Here is a 24,405-nt window from a genome sequence, read left to right as displayed (position 1 = left end):
GTAAAAAATGAGGATGATGATAATACCTGTCCTATTAACTCACAAGTTAATTAAAAGATTGCATATATTTACACTTTTAAAAAGTTTAAAATGTAATATATGAAGTGATCATTATTATTAGTGATGAACTGGCTTGGTGGAAGAAGAGAATTGTCCCGTAACTGAGTTAGAGCTGACTGTCTGATACTGCGTGGTAGGTCTATAAACTTGGGAAGGGTACGACCATGTATTCTAAAAAGCATCAGAACTCTGCTTTATTCATCTCATCATAAATGCATGAAAGTGCAAATCCGATTTTACGATGGTATTTTTTGCCGCTTATTCATTAGCTACTTAAAGTAGTATATTTAAATGAGGTTGAGCAAAAAGAAGGAAGTTGTTACTTTTCTAAGTAATTTACCTACTTTTATAAAACAAACAGAGCTTCGTGACTAGGAAGACATTTCATTATACTTTAACTCCCAACTGAGAAAACCATGTTCTAGCCCTTACATTGAGTTCTCCTTTTTTTGGAGATGGACATGGCATAAACCCCATGCAGATTGAACGGCAGTGTCTCATAGCTGGTTAAGTGGGGATTTTAGAAGTTACTAATTATCTTAGTTTTTCATGATCATGATTTTTAAAAAATCTGATAAATGTGATTTGCTTTCATGAAGCAATTTCCTAGGAATTTATGTTTCCTATTGTTAAAACAGCAAATAGAGAGCTACCTCTCTAGAAGACCCATATGCAGTTTTAGAGTTCCAAGTCCTTTCATGGAGGAGAGAGCTGATTTCTGGAGAGTTTAGGAGTTTCTCTGAAGTAACATCAACATTATCATAACGGTGATCTGAGTCATAAGAGCTGCCGCCACTCACATTTATTGGGTGCTTATCGTGTGTCAGGCACTCCGCTAAGCTCTTTAAATGTATTACACCCTTTACTCCTCACGAACAGCTCTACGAAGTAAGTAGCTATTATCCTTACTTTGGAGGATGAAAAAACTGAGGTTTAGTGAGAACAAGTAATTTGCCGAAGGCTACCCAAACCAGTAAGTGACAGAGCCAGGATCCCAAGCCAGGCTATGTTGTTCCAAAGCTCCCCTCCTAAATCACCATGGTACAGTGATAATCACTGTAGCACCACTGGACTAGCTGGTCACCAAGTTAGCGTGACTGGGTTTTATAGGTCCACTGTACATGCTGTCGCTCACGATGGAGATTATTTCTCTTGCATTAGGATTTAAGTTGCATTAGGATTCAGTTTTCTGAGATTTTGTTCACACTTCGGTCCCATGGCCAGGGATGACTTATGCAATTTGCTGTCAAATTAAAGGGTGCTGGACAAAATAAGTCCACTTGAACTCAAAAGAACTGCCACTTGGGGCATACAGGTTTGGGCATTTGCTTAGGACTGCTGCTCTGAATTCCTTGAGGGAAGGGGGAATCTGTATGTAGTTTCAGCAAAAAACAGATTTGTTTGCTAGTGATTGTGACCATGATAGTGTGATGAGTGAGAGCTTTTTTTGCTTCTCCAACCTTTGCCAATTTAAGCCCCCTTCATTACTGCCTTGGAGAGAAAAGCAGAGGTCTGTGCCAAAAACCCCCCCAAAAAACAAACCAAAAATAACCTGAAAAGGTGGTTCTCTGATCTTCTCACAAATAATGTCTTGCACAATTCCCCCCAGACAGCCTTAACAGTCTTACCAGTCTCCTAGACTGAGTTACGCAAGGCCAAATGTAGCCTTTTTTACATTGAAAGACACTCTGAAAACATAAGGTGCTTACTAGCTGAACTAAAACTATGCCTTTTTAGTTGAACCACAGGTATACATTTGGAGGCTTTCTGGCCACATGACAGACTTTACCCTTCATTCCAAGAAGCAATGATGACACAAACCATTGCACAAATCACCAGGTACTGCGTTAAAAAAAATAATTTCCCCTCGTGTAAAACAGAAGCTATGATTCTAGCATGGCAGGCACAAGGAGGATTTTACATTTGCTAAGATTCCAAGTGTCTTAGCTACTATAGTGTTAAATCAATGAAGCAGAAAACATGTTAAACATGTCCAGATCTCTGATATCCAGAAGGGCCATGCCTCCGGACTTCTGGGTGTGCCCAAGTTGGGACCACCACCAGAACATACACTATACTCTGTATAGGGTGTGTGATGGGACTAGTGATAACATAGCTCTGAGGCACCTGTGAGAAATATTCTCAATTTTAGCTAAAAGTTATTAAATTTTAAACTTCACTTTCTCTTCTGTCCCATTATAAGCATTGTTTTAGCTTCTTTTTTGAGACCGCTTTTGGCCTGGAAACAAAGAATTTTGTCATGTCATAAAAATAACTGCATAAATGACATCAGTAGAGAGCAATACAGCTTTCTTGGGATGGAACATCTGGCCACCAGGTAAGCTCACTTGTTGGTCTTGTAGTGAAAGGAACTCAAATTCCTGTCTCAGGAAATGTCAACTTACTACATGTCATGGATATTCATTTCAGGCTTGCTTTAGAATAGCAGAAAACAAGAATGCTAAGTCATTGAATTCCACGTGTCTATTATATACAGAATGATTTTACCTATGTATGAGCTATAGACAAAACTGGAAAGAGATATGGCAAAAGCATTAATAGTGATAATCTGTGGGCACTGGAGATTTTTAGTGAATTTTATCATTTTCATTATAGTCTTCTAACTTACCAACGTTTCTGAGTTAGCATGAAGAATCAGAAAAAAGCCATGAAAACATGAAAATTATTTTGGAAAGAATAGGCTAGATGTCAACAATCTCTTTAGTCCCAAGAACCACTAGATGAATCTGGCCACAACCATGGAAACCTATGGATGCTGTTGGTGAGTGAAATGAGTAAGTGATGTCATTCATTAGTTCAAATTATTATAAAGCAAATTAATGAGAACAGTGAGGCTATTTTGGTAAACAGAAAAATTGGGTATCAAGGATCATGGCTAACAGTTATCACAGCCAGTTTATTTCTGATTTGTTTTGGTTTTAGGTGTGTAGTAATGAGAAAATTCTTATCTCAGAGAAGTAGTTGTTAATGGTGACAATTTTTATAGCTCACCTTACAATCTTCAGATATTTATTTTTTAATTAAACAGACATAATCACGGAACTTAACAATGAGGGCAAAAAGTATTTCCTTTGGTAGTGAAATAATTTTACTATTGTTACAACAATTTTTAATTTTAGCTTAGCTTGAACAAGTTAACATTCGTTTATGTTTGAGTATACTTTTTGTGAGTTATTGTTTAAAGATACTTCAAAATATATAAAATGAAATTTAATGAAGCAACTCCATGGAACAACAACTTCTATAGGCACAGTTGGAAAACCACTGATTTAATGCAACAAATAACCTTCTCACTTCCACTAGTGGGTGAGAAAACTAAGGCCCAGAAGGGTAAAATAATAAAGTCAGGGATACAGACTTATTTAGTGCCTTTTTTGAAGTCCATGGTACTTCACAATCTCGACAGGGAATGAACATGGCTATCTAAATGGGATTTTGCTTTCAAATAATCGGCCAAAAACCATAGTCTAATACAGGAAAAGTGAAGAACTATCTCAATGGCTACATAAAATAAATTTCTTTTGAAATTCCAAAATATGTGACTTTGTTCTAAACAATACCTCTTGTGTTTTCCCTTTTAGGGGCTTCTAGGTTTGGATGCAAAGGTGTTGTTTAATGTCACCATGTCACTCTTGATTTTACTATTAGACAGTTAAATCTGTAGTTAGAAAACAGTTCCTTGGGGGTTTGATTCTGCTGTGTCTGAGGAGAGGGCAGACCTATTTTATCGAGTCTCTTCATCTCCTTTTCTCAGACTATGACTTCTTATTTTCTCTAGGAACTCAGGAAGGTTGCTTTGATCCTGGATATGCAAATGAGTTCAGTGAATTTCACAGCAATCCTGAAGTATCTTAACCTCAGACTAGCACATCTACATTTCCTAAAGCAGTTTCCTCTTAAACCTCTTCTACTGCTCTTAATTTTTACAGCTTTCTTTAATTACCTCTGTGATAAAAAAGCAGCTTCCTGACATTTGCTTCTAACTTATTTTTTGTCTCCTTTTCTCTCTCTCTTTTTTAATAGCCACCTGTCCCAACATTTATACATGTGCTGTATTAGATGTTTTAAAATAACATAGACATAGAAAAAAGATACATTTCACAAACTTCTTTCATGTAGGATGGCCTTTTGCTTTTGAATAATAAGAAATAGGCCAAAAATATTACTCCAACAGAAAAGATAGGTGAAAATCAGAAGCCAGAAAAAAAATGAGTAGATTATTTACTGATTAGAAACGTATTTCTTAAAATTGTTAACAAAATGCTTTCACTTCACAACTGTTTTTCATGGCCATCTCTTCACTGAAGTTTTTTCTGAGTGAGGGAAAAGCTTTAGGCAGTTGTGGGAAGTGAATTCGTCATTTCTCCTAGAAATACACACGTAAATTTTCATAGGACTGTGTATAAGACCTTCCAAGTTGCTCTATGGCTGAGTCAACCTGTTTGAATTGGGATAATTATGCTTTTTATGCACTGGTCTTCCTGGTATAGGTATGGATAAAGATGTATAATAAGTAAAATAATTTTAAACTAGGGTTGAATTGCATGAGTTAGAATTATCTTGGCTAAAAATACCTCATACCCTTAATATTTCCAAAACGAAGAGGTCCAAGCAAAATTTTAACACCTCATTTGGTTTTATACCGTATCCAATCTTTAATACATAGTTTTCTGGTATAATATGAAGCAAAATTAAACTTCACCTGAATTATATATTTATAAAATATCTACTCTTCTGTTTCTGTAATGAAAACCTGTTACTCTGAGTTCACTTTTATCAGCTAGGTAATGTGGTGCCTATGAGTAAATTAATAATAGCAATTTCACATCCCCTGTAGAACTTAGAATTCCTGAATGTGAGGCAGAAAGAGTACAAGAAAATACACTTTAAAAAGGTAACAGCAGAAAACAAAAACTAAAATTGCATTGCCTACAATTCAAAAATAGAGTGATTTTCAGCCACATGGCTCATGTAGTATTTTACCTATTCAAAGTTTTGTTTTATGAATATGTAGTTAATAAACTATGATTTAAAAAATACCATTGAGATGTTTCTCAGAAATCCAAGGGTCCTGGAAAGGATTCTCTATCTTTTGGTCTTCATGATGAGTTTTGTAGGATAAGAGTTTTCATATATCCTCTCTCACGTGTTGAGGATGAATAAGCCAAGTTAATAAAATTACCAGGTAGTGTTGCAACTAAAAAGGCAAATATTACACCCATGAAAAGATTCTTGACCTGCACTTCTATGACTACTCATCATCTGAGATATTTCATTCATCAGTCTGATTCTTGATCCTGCAAATAACTGAGCGTCAATTATGGTTTCCCCAAAGCAAACATATGTGAAAGTGTCAAGTGTCTCTTTAAGGCTCCTAATTAAAAAGACCTTTAAAAATGAATCTGACTGTTAGAAATAAGTCCTGCTTTCTCTTCAACAAAGGCTGAGTTTATTTAAATGTGGAAGAACTGTTCTAAGGCTGGTTTTGATTCTGGTTAATCGGTGTGGCCCACCATAGGCTAAAATGGGTCAGCTGTGACCCTGAAATATGGTCGGCTCTGATCATCTCCCTGATCAGGTGACAGGGTGAAAATGCAAAGAATCCTGAGAACATTGTACCATCACGTTTGTTAAGGTCAGAAACAAGTAACCAGAGTGAAACAAAATCAGAAGAGAAAATGACTCTGCAGAGTGCTTTACCTGCAGCTTTACCAATGGAAAACCTATAGACCCTGAGATGGCATCTTACAGTAGCAAGAGTAAGGGGCATGGTTCTAATAACACGTGACTAGGAACGGACACTGGACTGCAGCACTTATTTATCTTTCCTTTCATTTTATTTTTAATGAAACCGTTTTTAAGAAGCTTATTTGAACTTGATTTATGTTTATGGTAAACAAACTGGTAAATGTGACTGACCTGGCTGGACAAGGATCCAGGTTGCACTCCTGAAGCTTGGGCTTGGGTTTGATGTTCTCGGGGTAATAGTGACAGTATTGGTCAGCAACCACTCGGTTACTCCGAAGATCGTAACACTCAGCCGATGTCAGCTGGTAACCTGCAATATCAAACCATTCAGGCAAATTTCAATGCACACATCAAGGCAATATATTCCCTTAGGCTTTTCTGGCCATCTCATATTAATGAAAATTCTTCCCCAACGCTCCAGTCATTTCCAGGACCAAAGACGGATAAATGGAAGGCTTGTTAATTTTTGCAGGCCTCAAAAACTGTGTTTTTCCACTCGAATTTTAATAATTAAATTATACCATAGGGCTTGAACTACATAAGCGCATAGCTAGATTATAAGACTGTTGTAAGTACTATTCTTATTAATTTCTTTTGTATAATCTAACAGTCTAACACAGAATTCTGTATCCAAAAAAGGTCATCAGTGTTTATTTACTAACCATCTCATGCAAGGATGCAAAATTGCCTCCCTCGTACCTGGGGCCTCAGGGAGAATAAACTCCCAAATTAAAAAAAAAAAACCCCAACACCACTCCTCTTGGTCAGCGGGTGACCATGGGACATGACATAGGCTTGGGTACTGCTAGCTGCCTGGAAACTTTTCTTTTCTTCTTTGCCTAAATTCAACCTGAATGGGTTAAGCTGAGTAAATGGATGGCTAAGACCATCATAAATCTCAAGTTTCCCTACACAACTAAGAAAATACCTCGTACCGTTCAATTTTTGTTTCAAAGTCCTCTACCATTTCTCTTTAATTCTCTAGCCAATATTTTTTTTTTTTTTTTTTACTTTTTTTTTTTTTTTTTTTGTGGTACGCGGGCCTCTCACTGTTGTGGTCTCTCCCGTTGCAGAGCACAGGCTCTGGACGTGCAGGCTCAGCAGCCATGGCTCATAGGCCCAGCCACTCCGCGGCATGCGGGATCTTCCCGGACCGGGGCTCGAACCCGTTTCCCCTGCATCGGCAGGCGGACTCTCAACCACTGCGCCACCGGGGAAGCCCTCTAGCCAATATTTCTTGATTTCCATGCACAAATTTCCGCTCTTTAGAGAATCCTCTTTATTTATTTATTTAAAAATAGTGTTGCTCCGTAATACTTAATTCTACTCATAGTATGTTTTACTTTTCCTACCTACCTCTTTCTTGTCCTGTGGATTTCTGGTGGGATGGTGATGAGGACTTAGATTCTTGGGGTGAAAAATAAATGTATATAGAGTATTTTTTAAAAATTAGGCCTTTTGTATCATTCTAACCCTAATCAACTCCAAAATATATTCCCCATGGGCAGTGGTTGAATATTGTTATCGCTAAATAGGTGTTAGAAAGTCAGATTTAGAGTCGTTAAAAGTCCTGCAAAAGGTTTTAGGAAATCAGAAGGAGGCTTCTAAACCAGATTTCCTGACTTGAAGCTGTGTTCTCAGACCACCCACAAAAATTAATTGTTCACTAAAGACCTAAAAAAAGACCTTTTAACAATTTTACTGTAAAGATGAAAAGCATGGAAAGTAATGGCTAAGAACACATGTTCCATTTAATTTTTTGTCTTATAAGAAAATCAAAAAGCAAAATGGTACTTTACATAAGTAAATATGCTTTTGTTTTTCAATTGCATTATACTTAAAGCAGATAATTTGATGACAAGCTAATTATTTTATAAATTTCCAGAAAATAATTTCTACTCAGAGACAGAATTTATCAGGTAGTAAAATGTGGGCACAAGCAGTAAGTAAACACTAAATGTGAGATTATGAGTTTTAAAAATTGTAATTTGTCAGCTAAAAATGTGGCTGGGAAGCTCTTCCAGTGTGTGTGAAATGAAAACTTAAAACACAAATGAAATAAAGGACCAAAATGGTCAGATAATTGTGTTCTCTAAAGTTTCACAGGGTATTTGGAGTAGCAATTCTTTACACTTAGCGAAATGCTCAGCTAGTTGAATGTGGAACCAGAAACATATAAAGGAATTTAAAGATCATTTCTTCAGCAATTTTCAGACTGTGGTCCATGAAACGTGCGGAAGGCTGGTTTCTACATCTTTCAGGTCTTCACTCTGAACAGTGTTCCTTTATCTGGCTCCCTAGCAAGATTTCCTTTGAAGAGAGCGTTTGATAGCTCAGCACATTTGAGAACTACTGATGGTTCTAATTCTTCACTTCCACGTGAGGAAAATAAAGCCCAGAGAGGTTGGCTTGTATATGAATCTAACATTAATTGCCTTATTATACAGCAAGCCATTATCAACGTTACTGAAATTATAGGCCAACAGCAGCTCTACGTGAAACTGACGCGGCAGGCCTCTTACTGAATTGTTACTTCTCACAGAACATGTTTTTTATTTAAAAAGAAAAGAAAAAAAATACTTCCTTAGACTTCTTTTTTCGAAACTGCTTCCTGTGTTAGTCATTAGTAGGTGTATCAAAACAACATATTCCCATAAATATCAAAGTAATTGGCACTTTATTTTTTAGCGAAGTAATTTTCCATTCAGCACAGATAGAGCAACTGGAAACACTATTTTACTGAAATGCTTAAAATGTCGAATTAATCGTTATGTAACAACCAAGTGAAAGCACTTATTTTTGACTAAGTGCTTTTAAGGTAAAATTGAACAATGCTCTATAGAACCTCCTTTTCAATGGTTTGTTCACATTATGCAGACACAGATAACACAGCTGAAGATGAATTATACCATATATTCTTATTGTTTTATGAAAATTAATGGATAATCATTTATCTCCATTTTGAGGTAATATCCTTCTTTTCTCTTATCAAAATAATATAGTGATACCTATGTGGATTAGCTACTTAAAGTGAGCCAATTAACAGGCTTCCATGAAGCTGGAGCTACAATTTATTTCATATGCTCATTTTTAAAGGAATATACATAAAATTTATACCCATTCAATTACCAAAACTTTAAAAAAAGTGATAGTCCACAAATACTGGCTCAGTTAGCAATGAAACTAAAATATTCATAGACTGCTTATTACCCTTCTGGAAAGAATTTTGGTAATATAGGCCAATAGCCACAAAAATTCTGAAACTCACTCTTGTGAATTTAGTCCAAGGAAATAATTTGAAAGGAGAAAAATACTTAGGTATTAAGTTATTCATTACGTTATAATAGAGAGGTTTAAATGAACTGAATGATCTTCTAGAGGGATATGGTTAAATAAATTCTTATAAAATAATTCATGGAAATTATTCTGTAGTCATCGTAGTAATTATTAAAGGTGCGGGGGACCTTTTCCAGTAACACAAAACGCTGTTCATGTTACAGACACGATGGAGCAGAGACGGGAATTTGTCTGGTGACTTTTCAGGAGAGATGTGTTTTAATGTATAAATAAGTCAAGTGGCATTCTTTTTACTGTATGGATGACAGGGCAGAGCTGACAAATAACTGAGCCTAAGTCTATGGTGCAGTGATTTTTTTTTCTGGTAATAAACTGTTTTCTTTAATTAATCTCTGATTCTCCTTGGATACATCATGCTATGTAGAAGGCCTGATAAACACTCTTCACTTGATTTCTTAATAGATAAGTTCATTCAACCAGAGTAGTTTGTTCTCAAATGAATAGAATCACCTCTAGACCAAGCTGTTGCCTGGGTATGACACAGCTTGTCCTGGACTTCCATGAATCAAGGAAAGGAGGAAAGACCATCTCCTCTGATGGGGCTCTACAGACAGAAAACGTTCATGGGGCATCTACACTGAGGTATCTGCCTTACAGGAAGGCTTCAGGATTTGGCCTCACTGAGAAGAAAGCGTCTGACGCACCCAGTACTTCCATATGCCGAAGTGACTATTTTTATCACAGCTGAGTCTTCCCTCAGAGACGCCAAGAGCTCCTAGACTAAGTGAGCACCATTACCTCCTCCACAGGTTGCTGAGCAAGGAAAGAAATCCGTCTCCCTCCATCGGTGGATGATAGGCTGATAGAAGATGAACTGGACTGTACTGTCTGCGGGCCCCGAGTTGCGGATCTGCAGGAGACAATGGCAAAGCAGAGGAACTAATGTGACAGAGGGGTGCCCTCTGGGCTCCTTGCAGCTTGGACAAGGACGTGTGGTAGTAATGATGGCCTCAGGCTGTGTCCAGGACAGCACTGGGAGAGAAGGGGCAATGGCAGTATCACCCATCTTACCATCTAACCAGCAAATGGTCCTGGCACAAACCATCACTATCATCACCTTCTCAGTTCTGTCGCCACAGAACAAGGAATGGCAACGTCTCAACTTGTGATGCTAGCAGGACTGTATCCCAAGCCACTTATTCCATTCCCTTACCCTCTTTTATTTCCAACCTCTCTGGTATGACAGGTAAAATTATATGGATTTTTCAATGTAGGTTCAGAAATAGATAGCTTGTTCTAAGAAAATTATAAATGCAATACGCTGCAAAAAAATTAAAGGTACTGTCATTGGTTGAGAGAAATAAAGAGTTAAAGAATTAAGTAGCCCTTCCCACTCAGAGACATACTTGGAGTTTCCTGGCAATTTAGTGATTCACATATCTTAATGTGCAAAGTTACCAATGGGAAGCTCGCTAAAGTGCAAATTCGTGGGTTCCAGCCCAGAGATCCAGGCAATTCAAATGTCGACAGTCCAAAAATCAAACTTTGAAAAACACCAACTTACATTATAAAAGCATTTACTTCAAATAAAACATGTGTTTATGGAAATTATAGCTCCTTTGTTTTTTAAAAGGGAGGAATGTGAGGCAATAATTCTTTAATAGTTTAAAAGTACAAGATTGAGGAAACAAACTCAACCTGAAAGAGAAGGAAAAGTATCCAGCGGGAACAACGCCTTGCTTTTACAAAGACAGAATGACGTCATACAACAACTAGACAGTTGGGCAAGGGCGAGGCTCGGGCTATTTATTATACTAAAGGAAGTTCCATGGACAACTCCAACTCCATCACAGCAATTACAGAAGCAACAGTCAGCAGAGTCATGTGGCTTAAGTGTTTGTGAATGTTTTCAAGCCTTAGCACTGTTCCAACTGCCCTTTATCTAGAAGAAACTGATGGATTTGGGCTTCAGATATTTTTTAAAAAGATAGCCTTTTTTTTTTTTTTGCTACTGAGTTTAAAAACTGGATTAAATACCTAGGGTGCAGACGGAAATAGGAACACCGAAGAAACAAGGAACAGGTGCTAAACCCTAGCTCAGTTTTTGGCATTTGGATAAGAATATGAAATGTTCCTCAGAAAATCTGGAAGCGCTGCAAAGGAGAAAGAAGAGAGAAAAGCTACAGAATATCTCATATTATGCTAGCATTCTGACCCACAGAGCATCCAGGTCTTTCCTAATTAGAATAAACAGTGATACAATTCCCTACTTTAAAGCAACAACAGCTGAAGCAATACAGTGTCTTTCACAAAAGGGGAGCATGGCCTACAGATTAATATTTTTCAGTCCTATGTGTCAGATACAGGATATCTAACTGCTTGCTTTGGGAGGTAGTATTAATCACATTCTTTGGAAAGCTTTTTTTTTTTTTTTTTTAAGCTCACAAAAGCTGATTGCTCTTTTGGGATGTGTGATTGTCATGCTGGAAAGCTATTAGAAGAGGACTCTCATTTGAACACAAGCTCCATTAAAAATAAAAAGACCAGAAAATTTGTTTAGATCTGGAGAGACAGATTATTTTGCAGAGGTCCCTTTCGGGATGCTAGAAATTAAACTAAGTCCTAAGAAAGCGTGTGTGTGTTGGGGGTGGTGGTGCGGGAATCAAAATGAGGAGGATATAACATCCAAGTACTTGGAGAAACCTTGTTCTAGAATATCTACAGTGTCCGGGCTCATCTTTTGGCCTGCTTAAAGAGGCAAAAAATGGAACAGGTCCTTTTCTCAGCTGCCTGGGAATTACCAATAAAACCACCACATGCCTAAAGAGAAAGGCATGAATGTCAAGGAGTTTTAGCGTCAAGAGGGAGTGTTAGTAAATACCACGTTGAAGGAAAGAATACAAGCAGCTTAGAAAGAATATCGTTCTCAGTGAGTTCAATGAAATGATACATAATGACCACAAATGCAGAGACTCTATGCCTAGATTTGAAGAGACTGGAAAGAACACGGACATCTTATTTCAAACAGATGAAACCAATTATGGTGTATCCAAATCTCTGATCTCATAATCTTGCTTGGTTCCTTCCGCCCTGAAAGCACTCCTTCTCAAGAGTTGCCTTCTTTTAATAAGAACAGCTACAACTACCACAACAACCAGTACTTACTACATTCCTACCGTGTGCAGGGAACATTTTATTTATATTAAATTGAATCTTAAAACTACTCGGCATTATCGTCCACATTTACATTACAACGAAAAAGATGAGGCTCACAGGGGTTAAGTGACTAGCTCAAGGCAACACAGCAAGGAAACAGCAGAGCAGGGATTTGAATGCAGGTCTGCCTGTCTCTAAAGGTGCCATTCTAGGTGCCAAGCAATCCTATCAGTGTTGTGAAGATACAGACATGTATCTTTAGTGGTATCCTTGTAACTCTTCTCAGTATCTTCTTAATTTTCCATTTACATTTTAGAGTAGAAAAAATATTAAAAAAAAAGAAGAGGCTAACCGGATGCCTAACTTTGATGGCCTAAACTGTTGTGTACAGAGATGAACCACCGTGTTCCTTTTTCCTGGTTTTATTAATTCTGGGCTGCTGGGACTCTTTTTACCATTAGGTCTGGAGTTTCATAAACCCTAAATCCTCAAACATCAGATTTTTGGTTCTCAAATGTACATTGAAAGCTTCAGTTTGACACATTAGAATTTGATTTTAGGGAACTAAACCATCTGGCATATGTAATTTTGACCTCTTCAAGTTAATAAGGAAAAAGAATGTTCCAAACCAAGTTTTTCTTCCTATGATTATAATGGTTCAGTGTTTCTGACTCTATATAATAACTTCTCACATTGAAAGTAAAGGAGAAGACAAAACTGGTCACTTTCCATAAGCTGATCACGCTGTCATGGTAGAGCTGCAGGGCGTACAAATATGTGCTTGGATAACTGGTAAGTTTTAAGTCCACGTAAAATCAAAGGAATCAAGGAGAGATTTCAGACTCACAAAAGACATCAAGCACACATAGGCTCTTGCAGACGAAGCACTATGAAATGCCATACTTTTCCTTCTCAGTGGGGAAAAGGGTAACTTGTGAGCCCTGGGATGTTCGCCAACTAGGCTCCTTTCTCTTTCGAATGTCGTAGAAACTTTCGCCCCAGAAGGACTGGCAGGGCAGCGGGCAGGCAGGGTTCTCTCAACCCGCCTTGCCGGCAGTTAAGTTGCTGCTCTGGCATGAGGAGAGGTGGACAAAAGGGAGCTGTGGGCAGACCTACCACTGTGAGTCACTGAGCTGGGACCCCCAGACCCACAATGGTATTCAACTTGGTCACCTGCTCTTAAGGGCAGCCAGGGATGTCGTGACTTGGGAAGGCTTGGAAATGGTAGAAATAAATCAGTATGCCTGCTAGGGAGGGAATAAAATGGAAAAGAGGGGAATCTGTTTATTAAATGCCTCAGCCTCCTATACTTTAATTTGGGGTTGCTCTGGGGGCAGATGGTGATAGCAAATCCTCAAAAAACTGTAAAAATATTTTTAAATTCTTTTGTGGGCTTTGAAGAATATGCAACAGTAATCAGATCTTTCTTATTAGCATTTAGGTCGTTACAAATACTTAATACTGATACAGTTGTTACTCTCTTGCCTTTCTCTTCCTCATTCTGTAAACTCCACGAAGGCACGTATCACTTATCTTGCTTACTGCTCTTTCTTCAGCATCATCTACAATGTTTAGCACACAGTAGGTGTCCAAACAATTGAATAAATGAATGCATGAATGAAAAAACCCAAATGAGTTATTTACTGACCACGGTCCTTTCAAGCACTTTTGGAATTGCAAACTATTATTTGTGACAAATTCTTGGAAGTGTTATCTTTTTATATACATCTTGCAGTTTTCTTGAAGATGTTAATAATCATTTCTTGTTGACAAAATTGATTATGTTGATAAATTTTATGAAAAGACGCAATATTGTTACAACACAGCCCTCACCCAAAAGTACTTTTCACCCTCCTTTGAAGGTTATCTCTTTCAGCAGGATAGTGTATTGGAAAGGGCTTATAAAAATGCTAGTTATTATTGGAATAAAACACAGACTTCAATTTTCTACTGTGTTAACAGTTGGAAATGCTAAGATTAGAGGTTATTCAGTAAAAATAATGAAAAAAAAATTGGTAGCACCCAATTTTACTTTTACACTTCCTATAGAGTTTTCTAGTCCTCCTAAAATGCCAGACCTCAATATTGGGAGATACAGCATTTCAGCTCATAGGCCCTTGGCTCAGGGTTGCATGAGAGATGTTGGTTATGGATTTACTGCCCAAAGCCCTTGCGTATGGCAGTAGATCAGGGATGCTTCTTTGGAAATAATGAGTGTAATAGTGTTGGCTAAGGAACAAAGAGGTGGAAGCAATGTGTCAGGACGAAGATGCTAGGCAGGGCAAACTAGAGTCTACTGGATGTGTTACAGGGAAGAACAAAATCTGACCACATGTTGGATCTGTTTCTTTTACTTTAACCTTTGCTTCCCGTTGCTTTCGCTCACTAAAAGAATACTGCCTGTACATAATGGCCTGCCTCGGGGAACCCTGCCCCTCTGCCTGAATGTTAAACCAAAGTGCCTTTGTTCAGGGAAACGTCCTGACCCTGTCTACCTGTGAATGGCTGCAAGAAAGAAGGAATTAACACATCCCCTCCCCGAGGCTGGCCACTCCAGGAGATATTTGCAAAACTTATGGCCTTTTTACTTTACTTCCCCACCTCCTCCCCCTCTCTGTTCTACTAAACAAACTGGCATCCAGACCCCCGATAAGATGGCTCTTCAGAGACACTACTCTGTCATCTTCTCCGTCGGCCGGCTTTCCGAATAAAGTTGTATTCCTTGCCTCGGCACCCCGTCTCCCGATTTATTGGCCTGTTGTGTGGCAAAAAGAGTGAGCTTAGACTGGGTAAGAGAAGGACTGTCTCAGTGCTGCGATGCAGAAGGAGGGCAGAAAAGAAATGAGCAGAGTGGAGCCAACGGGGCTAGGACTGGGCAGGGGTCTGCCTCTCTCAGCATCACAGAAAGGTGAGGGTTTGGTTCTCTGACTCTGTATCTTAAACCTAGCTGTTGCACTTGTAGAACAATGTGTGAAACCCAACAAGAAATGCAGGGTATTGTAATCAGCTCAGTCCTAAACTCTTGGAAGCGATTAGCATAAAGGAGCATGTTTATTGGGGGAATGCAATCACTATTTATTACATGCTTCTTTTTTCCCTATAGTTAATTTAGACTTTTCCGCTCTAGAATGTCTGGCTTACAACAATGATTTTCCCTTTGTATGAACATAGGTTGACCAGTATGGGGTCCGTCTAGAGACAGGCTGAGTGGCACGGTGAAATCAACTGGGAATTAAACATTTGCCAAAGCTCAGCCTCCACCAGAGAAAAGAATCGGTGATTTCAATCCTACCTGAGATTCACAGGATGCCCAAGTCTCACAAAGCGTGTGTTCGTCACATTAGCTTGTAGCAAGCATCTATAGCATTTACTATCCATCTTAATTTGGTACTTAACGATATGCACCACTATTTCAAAATTTCCTATTCAGTGTTTTGTCTGTCAAATGTCATTATGAGCTAGGAGAGGGCAGATACCATATTTCGAAATCAATCTGCCCCACGCATGAAAGCATCGCCTGAAAGAAGAATATACATGGAAGTTCTATAAACTTACTTGATGAAGTGAACTCTCATAACTTTGCATGTGTGATTTCTGTCCAGGGCCCCCTCCTATTGTGTCCCCTTTAATAAAAACTGTTCTGGGGTGTGCTGAATTATGTACAGGGTAATGCTCCAGGCTGTCCAGAAAGAAATAGGAAGGCATCATCTCTGCCTAATGCCCTAACTTTGAGAATAGAAACCAGCAGCTTTCTATTCCCTAGAGTACTTAGGCAAAAATTGGGATAATGCCAATCTTCCTAACCAAATTCCCCAAATATGGAAGTGTAATGCATTTAGAAAATTATCCTCTGTAAGAAACAACTGTTCTCTGATTTTCAGTGCATGAATTGTGAATTGGTGTTCTTAGCTCTGAATACGCTGATGGTTTACTATTATGCTGTGTATTTCTGCTACTTTGGTGGCTTAGGTACTCATTAATCACTTTTCTCTCCAGCTAATATGGCTTTCTTAAATTTTAAAAATGGGCACAAACTAAGTACGTATAAATATACCTTAGCTGCCTTCACAAGTAGAGCTAAGTTCAATGTTCGAATAAAGACTGGCCTATGACCAAAAAAACCCCTCTTCTAATCTGGGAAGGTCCTTATCTTTCACTGAGTCAGTAGCTTCAGAAAAGATGCACATGACTTGGTAAGAGAAGAAGAGTATGTTAAGCCAGACAATCATCTAGCCAATAGCCAATCACCCCTAACAATTAATGTGATTATAGGTGTCACAGCCAGGCTATGCCCACCTGTATGTGTCTTAGAGCTATACCTGCCAAACTGTTCCTGGGTACCACTTGTAAATCAATCAGCCTCTGTAAATCAATCAGCCTCTGACTGTCTTCAGAGAAGCAGTTTTCTGCCACTGTGTAGACAGAGTATCGTGATAAGTCTGACTGGAAGTTAAAACATTTGAAAAAGATGGAAAGGAAGTCACTTGGTTCTGTTTGCTTTTATACACACTATCTCATTCAATTCCTTACAAAGGCTCTATGGGGGGAGATTTTATTACCATTTTTCAAATGAGGAAATAGGCTCAAGGAGGTGAAACAACATACTCAAGGTCACACCCCCAGAAAGTAGGAGAATATACAAAATTCTGGAGTGTTTATCCTTTTTACCCCTCTACACTAGCATTGCCAAAAATGTATAGCCAGTGTATGAAGTACAAATTTTTGGAAGACATGTTCCCGTAGGAGGTAAGATGAGTGTTTAGTCCATTTTTAAAGGCGGCCAGGAAAAGAGATTCCAAAAATAATTTTGGAACCAATCGCAATATATAAGAATTCTCACTGTGAGAAAATCTTCCTTACGTGCAAAAAAGTCTTTTCCTTTTAAATAAACAAAAATGGTACTTTGGCAATAAACTTCCAAGGAGATGTTGATAAATGACCATTCTGATCCCTATGCATTTCATTTAGAAGGGAAGTTGTTACTTAAATTAATGTATAATGCAAAAGAGATTATACTTTGAATGACACTGAAAACTGAATTACAAACTATGTGTGTAATTTCTAAGCACCTAAATCATGAAAGATGGCAAATAAGCAAATGGCAATCTTTCATTTTCAGCTATTTCCTGGGGAAAATTAAGGGAGAAAATGTTGCTTTATTACAAATCACTGGCAAAAAAGGTAATTTTCTTCTTTTTCCCTGTATCTCCTTACATTATCTGGCTCATTTTCAAGTTTGAGTAAAAGTATTTAAAAATTATATAATCTATTTTAGAATAACTTTACATTTATTTGATCCTGATATTTTCTAATGAAACCTTAATCTCCTCTCATTTGCAACCTGAACCTAGGTCACCAAAGAGGATATAATGCAAAAGACAGTAAAACGATAGCTCAGCCTGTTCCTGAAAGAAGATATGTACAGGTGCTAAGAATCTAGAAAAGCATCAAAAAGTTCCTCAAAGTTCATTTTTCCTTTAATATGTACATTTATACATAGAAGAAAAAATACCCTCGTAGAAGCAACACAGAATACTAAAAAGAGTTTTGAGCCAGAAGTAGAGACATGATCTTTGGTCCCGGCTTGTCACTGGTGTGAGCTAGGGCACACCACTCAACTTCCCTCAGATTCAGTGTCCTTTCAGGAAGGATAAAGATGTCACATCTGTCCCACTTCAGCAACTGCCATGTGGTAAAAGTCCCTCATTCATCCAGCACTTGTCAGGCTTTTTACGGAGATATGAAGACAGGTATGATTCTGCCCCTGCCCTTGAGGAACATGAAGAGGGGAGGTGTGATGGAAACTGGAATTTGAGGTCAAGTCATAGAATGCTTCTGAAAGGAGAAAGTCCTGAAGTACAAGTATGAGTTAGTGAAGAAAATGGGGGAACAAAAGATAAGAGCATCGCAGACAGAGGACACAGCCTTACGCAAAGGTAATGCGTTATGTGAGTGCAAGATGTTGGGGGACTTGCCAGTCATTCAGTTGACTGAAACAGAGAGGAAAAGTCAAAGCTGAGGTTGGAAAGGTAGACAGAATCCAGATTATTGAGAGTAACAGATGCTGGGCTATGGATTTGCATTTTAATCCCAAAGCAATGAGTGGAGGTGAGGGGCAACGCAGGAGCACGAATAGGGGAAACTCACTCCGGTTTTTGGAAAACTCACTCTGAAGGTAACATGGACAATGGGTCAGAGGCTGGGAAGCTAATTCAGAGCCCATCGCATTAGTTCAGGTGAGAAATTCAAAGACCTAACCTAAGACAGTGGTGGCAAGGATGGAGAAGAAAGAACAGTCTTCAGAGATGGTATGGAGGTAGAGCTGACAAAGTTTAATGTCTAACTAGGGGTGTATAGGAGAAGGGAATTGGTGTGAATCAGAGGTTTCTGATTTGGCTGGGTAAATAGTGTATTGTTCCACAAGATAAGAATTAAAGAAGAGGAAGTAGGTTTTTGGGGCTAGACAAGTCCAATTTTGGACACACTGAGCTCACTGTACCTGTGGGTGATGTGCAGAAGGCAGCTGGACATATGAAATGCATTTGACAATTCTGTGAACTGTTCAAATATGGATGATATTACTTGAAATCCATTCTATATTTTCAGTATGTGTATTAACTCTAGAAAATTACTAGGGAAATTAGTAAAAGTGGTTTATTCTAAGGGCTTCAAGAAATTAAGGCATCTCTCATTCTTTTACTGTATTTGTTTGTTCAACTGAAATTATTTAACTACCTACCTCATCACTTCTATTGGGAGCTATCTCTGATGGTTTGTGGCTTCTTGTTCACGGTCATGTAACTGGCATCTGGACTGGATTAAAGGGGCTACCATGCAGATGGAGACAGAGGACGGACTCTGGAACCCTTCTTCCATGCAGCCTCACTGCCTATCACATTTCCAACATGCATCCTTACTTCCAGCTGCCATGGGATCATCAAGCCTTAGCTTAAATCAAATGTCCTCTGGCTCCAGATCCTATGATGAGAAATTTATGGAGTCCTGGACACATTACAAGTTCTACAGCTTTACAGCTGAAATCCTTCAGGTCCTTCTGACCTACTGAAGGCAAAAATATGCTTTATTTTTACTGGTATTCCCAAACGGTCTTCTAGTGTGTACATTTTTCCTACAGAACGTGTATGTTGCTTCCAGCAATGTGTTTTATATTACCTTGAAGAGTAGGGAAGCTCTGACAGAAGGAAACAACTCGGTATTGCTGCCAGTAGAAGAGGGAAAAAATCCTTGCAACTGGAAGCGTGATCAAGCCTATGGATCATTAATTAATCTTTCGCTTTGACAGCAGATACCTTATGTGAGTCAACGACTGTATTCTAAGTTGTTTTAAAAACAGTTTATATCCCTCAACTAATGATATGTTGGCTTTTTGAGTGGGGTCTTTTTATTAACTTATACACACACAAATATATATATTTTTTTCCTAGAACCTTAATATTTTTGCATGTTCTTATAAAGTCTAGGATGTAGCTCAACATCCTTGAATTAAACATTTCCTGGATAACAAGCTTTCCACATCTATGTCAAAACCTAAAGTCTCTCTCTCTTCAGGGGATTATAAGTAACACCAGTTCGGAGGTAGCTCGAAAACAAGGTACCTAAATGGGCTTACCTTGACAATGAAATCTGCTGTAAGTGGTCCAGCCATTCTCAGTATCTCTTTGTCTGGAAATTTTTGGAAGTCCACACTAGAATTGTCCACAAGAAAGATGCCTGTAGAGCTGAGACTGTTTTCACCTTTAGCCCCCTGGAGGGTTTTGGTTTCCAGATCTACATAATCAAACACATGAAGAGGAGAGAAAGATGTTCCCAGGGCTACCACAGACCCCATGCAAGCACATCTCATGCAAAAGAACTTTGTCAGGGAGAAGTATTATTCTTTATATGGCTGACATAATTGAAATGTGATAGAAACAAAATATATGGGCACCTCTGGATCACAGAGGAATTTATGCAGCAAATGAAGTTATTTTAAAACTCATTAGCCAAGCATTCAGGGCTCCCTGTCAAGAAATCTTTGATTCCCTGGATGACTTCCTTTGGGTACCTTACTTTACCACAGTCCTATTCTTTTGACTAAACCATCTCCCATACATATCTTATTGATTCCAGGCTTTATGGCCCTCCGTCTAGAATACCCTGAAGTTTCCCTTTTGCTCTATGAGGCCCAGGGTGCCTCTCTGAGTTCCTTCAGCACTCATTGTGAGACTTGATATTCATTTCGTATTTATTTATACTTTCTGGTTACTTACTGAATTGTGCTGTTGCTCAAAATAAAGAAACTATAGTGACTTAAGGACAGGGAACTAACTATCCTCTTTACTTCTCTTTCTTTTTAAAATCCTTTTTATTACTTCACTCAGTCTTATATACACATATGATATTTCACAAGAACTCAAGACAGAGAGAGGAACTTGATCCCTGGAGCACTCCGATCTGAATTTGCCCGATGACAAAGCCTAGGAAGCATCTTTTGTTTTAGGAAATCAGAGCATGCTGAGGATGAGGGTAATTATGATATATATATCTCAAAGTAGGTTCAGTTCTCATGTGATTGAGTATTTTAGAATAATTGCCTCCTGTGTGATGAAAGACGGACAGACTAAGTCTAACGATGGTTTGTAAAACTTGCACAAGGACCCTTGGTTTTGGCAGGGGTTCTTTAGCAGAAAGATGGGGTGCCTGGGTAGGGATCTGGGTCTCCTACCCACATTCAATCAGAATGACTCCCCTCTTATGTGTTTTACAGATTGAGGTTTTGGGGTTAAGGACAATTTTAAGGTCTCTGGAGGCACTAAGGTACCTAATGTATTTGCACTAAATTATTCTAGATGTTGTCTACTTCAAGTTCTCTACTAGAAGGAATACCAACAGGTAGAAAATGCTGGTGTCCAATTAAATGCCCATGCCCCTCAGATGAAGTCCTGTAGCCTTTCTCTGGGAGTAGGTCTGGCTTTCCTCCCCCGTCCCAGGGCTGACAGGACCTCACAGAATAAAAGGCACATTGAGAGAACGCTGGAGTGGGAGAACCACAGTGGTTGTCATCAGAGGAAAGCAGCAGCATCTCTGTATCTCCTTCCTCTTGCCTTCACTCCTTGAGCTGCCTTCCATGTATTTGCACTCATTTGCGGAAGTATCTCCAGAACATTAAATTAACCTAGTTTTGGAAAACTCTTGGAGGTCTAAGCCTGAGCATCTGATTCAATTTTATCACCAGGCCTCCCAGAAGTACCTCCCAGGTACTTCTGATTAAAGATGAGCTGGACCTGGACAGATGGTCTACTCTTCTCGTTTGGCCGTCCTCAACTCTTGCTGAGGTTGGTCCCATACTGGGCCAGCTTCTGGGAGTGAAGGTAAAAGGGTTGCCAGACAAACAAGGCATCATTTATCTACACTTTCATTTTGCTGAGTTATATTCCAAATATAAAAACAAAGTAGAAAAAAAAATAGAAACTTCCTTGGCTATACAAATGTTACCAACAGTATGCCTTTTGAAGGAAAAAGCAGATTCCATTTTGCTTTTAGTCATTTATGACTATCATCTGACACTTTACCTATCAAATCCTTAGAGCAATTAAACCAAACAAGGCCAATTCTTCAGCTTCTCCGTGATCACATAATTAGGAAGTCCGGGAGGCTAGACTAATTCATTTATAAAAATGAATCCTCTTTACTAATTCATAATAATCATAAACTAAGTCTGGGAGGCTAGACTAATTCACTTACAAAAATGCATTTTCCTCTTACACCTCTTCCCTTGGGTTCTTTCTTTTGCTATGAGGAGTAAGTCGCCCACTTGATGATGCATTAGTCTGGATGTTTTATTTTAGCCTCTCACTGCACAGAAAAATACTGTTTCTGACTGAGGTTGTTGCACCAGCAGTTAATTCTGTCCAATTCTTAAGAGGAAAAACAAATCATTTGAATGGTAACAGTGTACACACATATATCATCCTTTGACACATGAGCAATATATTTTTGGGGGATGTTCAGGGTTAGAAAAGCACTTGGATCCATATAACATGGCTTCTCAGCATCTTTTGACCTCGCCTGAACTGTACTTTACTTATTCCTTTATGTCACATGAACTCTCAAAGCCCACCTTTCCCATGATATGTACTTATTTTTATTTTTAGAAAGGCTTCTGTCAGCTATCTGAACTTTCACAGGCTCCAATTTATCTCCCTCCAGTTTGTCTTTTTGGAATGATTTCATTTATAATCCAATTGCCAAAAGATAATGCATGCTACCTAAATTGGCTTCTTAGGCATGTGTGTGGGAGGGAAGAGAGAGCAGAAGATGATAGATGGCTTTGGAGGAACCTAGGAAAAATCATAGCGGAGGAGATCAGAAATGCTCAAGGGACCAAGTGAAGTGAAGTCTTTCAGTGAAAGTGAATTTTGCAGAAAAAGCTAACATATCCTCTCCTACCCTTCCCTCGTTTATAGTCTATAATTTTCTGCTTGTAATTTACAGGTCTACATCTAAACAGCACTACATGGTAATAAAAAAAAGATGTGGCTGTGTACTGCTGGCTTGCCATGACTGAAGATCAATTTTTGCACAAACTCTGGTGGGACCATGCTACCATTTGTTCTTTGGGGTTACGATTACCCTTCAATCTTGAATTCCAAAAGCTATCTTCAAGACGTTAGGGTCTTGCATTATCTTTACGACATGGGATGCTTAACTAGACCACATGGTTCTCTTCAAATGCCACAGCGTAAAGGCTGTTTGGAGTTTCTGTGTTCCCCTGAATTGATAAAGTAATGGAGCCTAAGAGTAGGAATTAAAAGAGAAAGAATGAAGGAGAGGGAGGGAAGGTTGAAAAGAAGAAGAAAAAAGAAAGAGGTGAGGCAAGGAAAACATTGAGAATGACTGGAGAGGAAGAAGAGAGAGAATGAGAAATAATAGTCACAAAATCATAAACATGTGATTAACTCATGAACACCCTATTGGAAACAATAATTTTGTATCTTTCAGGATGACTGGCTGGAGGTAATTACCACAGACGTCTCTGCTGTCTCCTAGGCAACCAAAAGATAAACAGAAGCATTCAAAATACCATATTATGATAGAAGATTAAGATTTGTATTTCTAAATCTTAATCTTTTCTGGAAACAAAAAGTAAATAATAATGATGTATATGTATAACAGATTCACTTTGTTACAAAGCAGAAACTAACACACCATTGTAAAGCAATTATACTCTAATAAAGATGTAATAAATACATAAATAAATAAATAAATAATGACTAAAATTCCCAATACCCAAAGGACAACAATGGAGTTTACTTACACAAGTGGTCAGGTCCTTTTAAGACAAGGCGAATATGTCTGCTTCCATAGGGAATAGCAACCACTGTGTCATCCACTAGAGAGAAATGAAGCAGTCTTAAAGCACATAATTTTATACAAAATTACTGATTATCTCCTATATAAATGCACTGATTTACATACACTCCCAAACAATAATCTTTTTAAAAAGTGGTTACAATGTGAACACCAATATGTGGGAATCAAAATTTCCACTTTCTTCAAAATAAAATATACTGAAAAAGCTGGTCACTGGCTAACTCATGGGGGATCTGGCCTTCGAAAAAACACATGAATTTTGATACATTAAAAATGAATTTGTGAAGATGGCGGAAGAGTAAGACGCGGAGATCGCCTTCCTCCCCACGGATACACCTGAAATACATCCACACGTGGAACAACTCCTACAGAACTCCTACTGAAGGCTGGCAGAAGACCTCAGACCTCCCAAAAGGCAAGAAACTCCCCACGTAACTGGGTAGGGCAAAAGAAAAAACAGAGACAAAAGAATAAGGACGGCACCTGCACCAGTGGGAGGGAGCTGTGAAGGAGGAAAAGTTTCCACACACTAGGAAGCCCCTCCGCGGGCGGAGACTGCGGGAGGCGGAGGGGGGAGTTTCGGGACCGCGGAGTAGTGCACAGCGACGGGTGCGGAGGGCAAAGCGGGGAGATTCCTGCACAGACGATCGGTGCCGACCAGCACTCACCAGCCCGAGTGGCTTGTCTGCTCACCCGCCGGGGCGGGCGGGGCTGCGAGCTGAGGCTCGGTTTTGGTTTTGGACGGAGCTC

The 24,405-nt window shown here is 38.8% G+C and overlaps 1 protein-coding gene across 2 annotated transcripts in view; it reads right to left on the bottom strand.

Annotated features, from left to right (window-relative positions):
• ADAMTSL1 (ADAMTS like 1) overlaps positions 1-24,405 on the bottom strand; it is a 480,443-nt gene that overhangs the window by 266,749 nt on the left and 189,289 nt on the right. For both annotated transcript variants that reach the window (XM_032634986.1, XM_032634985.1), the window contains 4 exons: positions 23,600-23,674; positions 19,913-20,070; positions 9,925-10,036; positions 6,001-6,139 (listed from right to left, as the gene is read on the bottom strand). In XM_032634986.1, coding sequence (XP_032490877.1) covers positions 6,001-6,139; positions 9,925-10,036; positions 19,913-20,070; positions 23,600-23,674 — 484 coding nt within the window. The remainder of the gene's footprint in view (positions 1-6,000; positions 6,140-9,924; positions 10,037-19,912; positions 20,071-23,599; positions 23,675-24,405) is intronic.

The sequence above is a fragment of the Phocoena sinus genome, chromosome 6 (assembly GCF_008692025.1).
Source record: "Phocoena sinus isolate mPhoSin1 chromosome 6, mPhoSin1.pri, whole genome shotgun sequence".
In the NCBI taxonomy this organism is placed as follows: domain Eukaryota; kingdom Metazoa; phylum Chordata; class Mammalia; order Artiodactyla; family Phocoenidae; genus Phocoena; species Phocoena sinus.
This window is presented reverse-complemented; position numbering and strand designations above follow the sequence as displayed.